The 1203-nt window shown below is 59.2% G+C and overlaps 1 protein-coding gene across 1 annotated transcript in view; it reads right to left on the minus strand.

The window, feature by feature from the left end:
- CACNA2D2 (calcium channel, voltage-dependent, alpha 2/delta subunit 2) overlaps positions 1-1203 on the minus strand; it is a gene marked incomplete at both ends in the record, with an annotated part of 21641 nt that overhangs the window by 9172 nt on the left and 11266 nt on the right. The window contains 2 exons of the mRNA XM_009876461.1: positions 760-817; positions 1070-1201. Coding sequence (XP_009874763.1) covers positions 760-817; positions 1070-1201 — 190 coding nt within the window. The remainder of the gene's footprint in view (positions 1-759; positions 818-1069; positions 1202-1203) is intronic.

Raw genomic sequence — 1203 nt, forward strand, 5'->3', positions numbered from 1 at the left:
GCCTCGCCCTGAAACAGCTTGCCAGTCCCTGTTCCACCAACAACCTGCACGGCTGTCTCAGCAGAGAACAGTTAATAATTAATGCGGAGCAATCAGAGACAATTAAGCATAGTAGCAGGGCCACTAATTTTCTAATGAGGGGGCAGGAGCCTGGACAGGGGGTGGTTTCCTGACATACAGGGCTCCCTGGGCACGTGCTGGAGACCCACTTTCCTCCCCAGGACTACATTTTGAGGTAGCAGCCACCGGCAGGGCAGGGGTGCATCTCCCCCCGCCAGCCCCACAAGCGGCAAGATAATTAGTGTTGCCAGGCCAGCAGGTTTACCTGGGCTAAGGGGAAGGGATTCAGTCCTGCCTCACCCGATGTGTGCTTAAATGGCTGCGTGCAGCTATTGCAGCTGGGTGCTGCCTGCCTGTTTCTCTCTCCTCCTGGCTCACAATTTCCAAGAGCCGGTTGTTTTCTTGTTCAGATGGGAATGCTGGCTGGGACAGCCATGGCTGTCGGGAGGAGCAGGACAAGGGGCAGCTCTCCATGCTTGATCTGTATCCAAGGATTTATCTCTGCATCCCACTCTGCCTTCCTGGGATGAGGAGGGGGGAGAGTGAGCCAAGAGCTGCAGCTCGGATGCCCCTGCCTGTGTTACTGTGTCTGTTTGCCAATGTCAGCCATGTGTGAAATGAAAAGAGGAGGGAGCTGGCTGCTCCCAACTGGGAAGGGACAGCGAAGGGACCCTCCTCCCCACCCTGCGCCCTCCTTACCAGGGCCGCCTGCGCACATCGTAGAGGTCGATCTTATTGGGGGCTCTCCATGGGGTGGCTGTGGGGAGAAGGCAGGTAGTGAGTGAGGTGGGTGACAAGGGGATGGGACAGAGCGATGCCCAGTGCCGAGGAGTCGGCAGGCTCCAGCTGGGAGCTCACAACAACGGGCTTTGGTTACACGTGCCAGGCAGTCCCCAGAGCTGGTAACGGGGAACGCTTGCCCTCATCTCAGGGTGAGAAGCACCTGGGCTGCCCTTGGTCAGCCCCCCAACACCAGCACCAGCCCCCTGGGAACACCCCCACCACGCACCAGGGTAGTAGCGGGTGACGCCGGTGGCGCTGCCAAACACCTGCCAGAGCAGGGAGGGATCCTCCTTCCGGTTCTCAATGAAGACGTCCTCCAGCGCCTGCGTCCAGTTCAGCTCGTTGAGGATGACAGTGGCT

The sequence above is a fragment of the Apaloderma vittatum genome, unplaced genomic scaffold (genome assembly GCF_000703405.1).
Source record: "Apaloderma vittatum isolate BGI_N311 unplaced genomic scaffold, ASM70340v1 scaffold25629, whole genome shotgun sequence".
NCBI lineage: Eukaryota > Metazoa > Chordata > Aves > Trogoniformes > Trogonidae > Apaloderma > Apaloderma vittatum.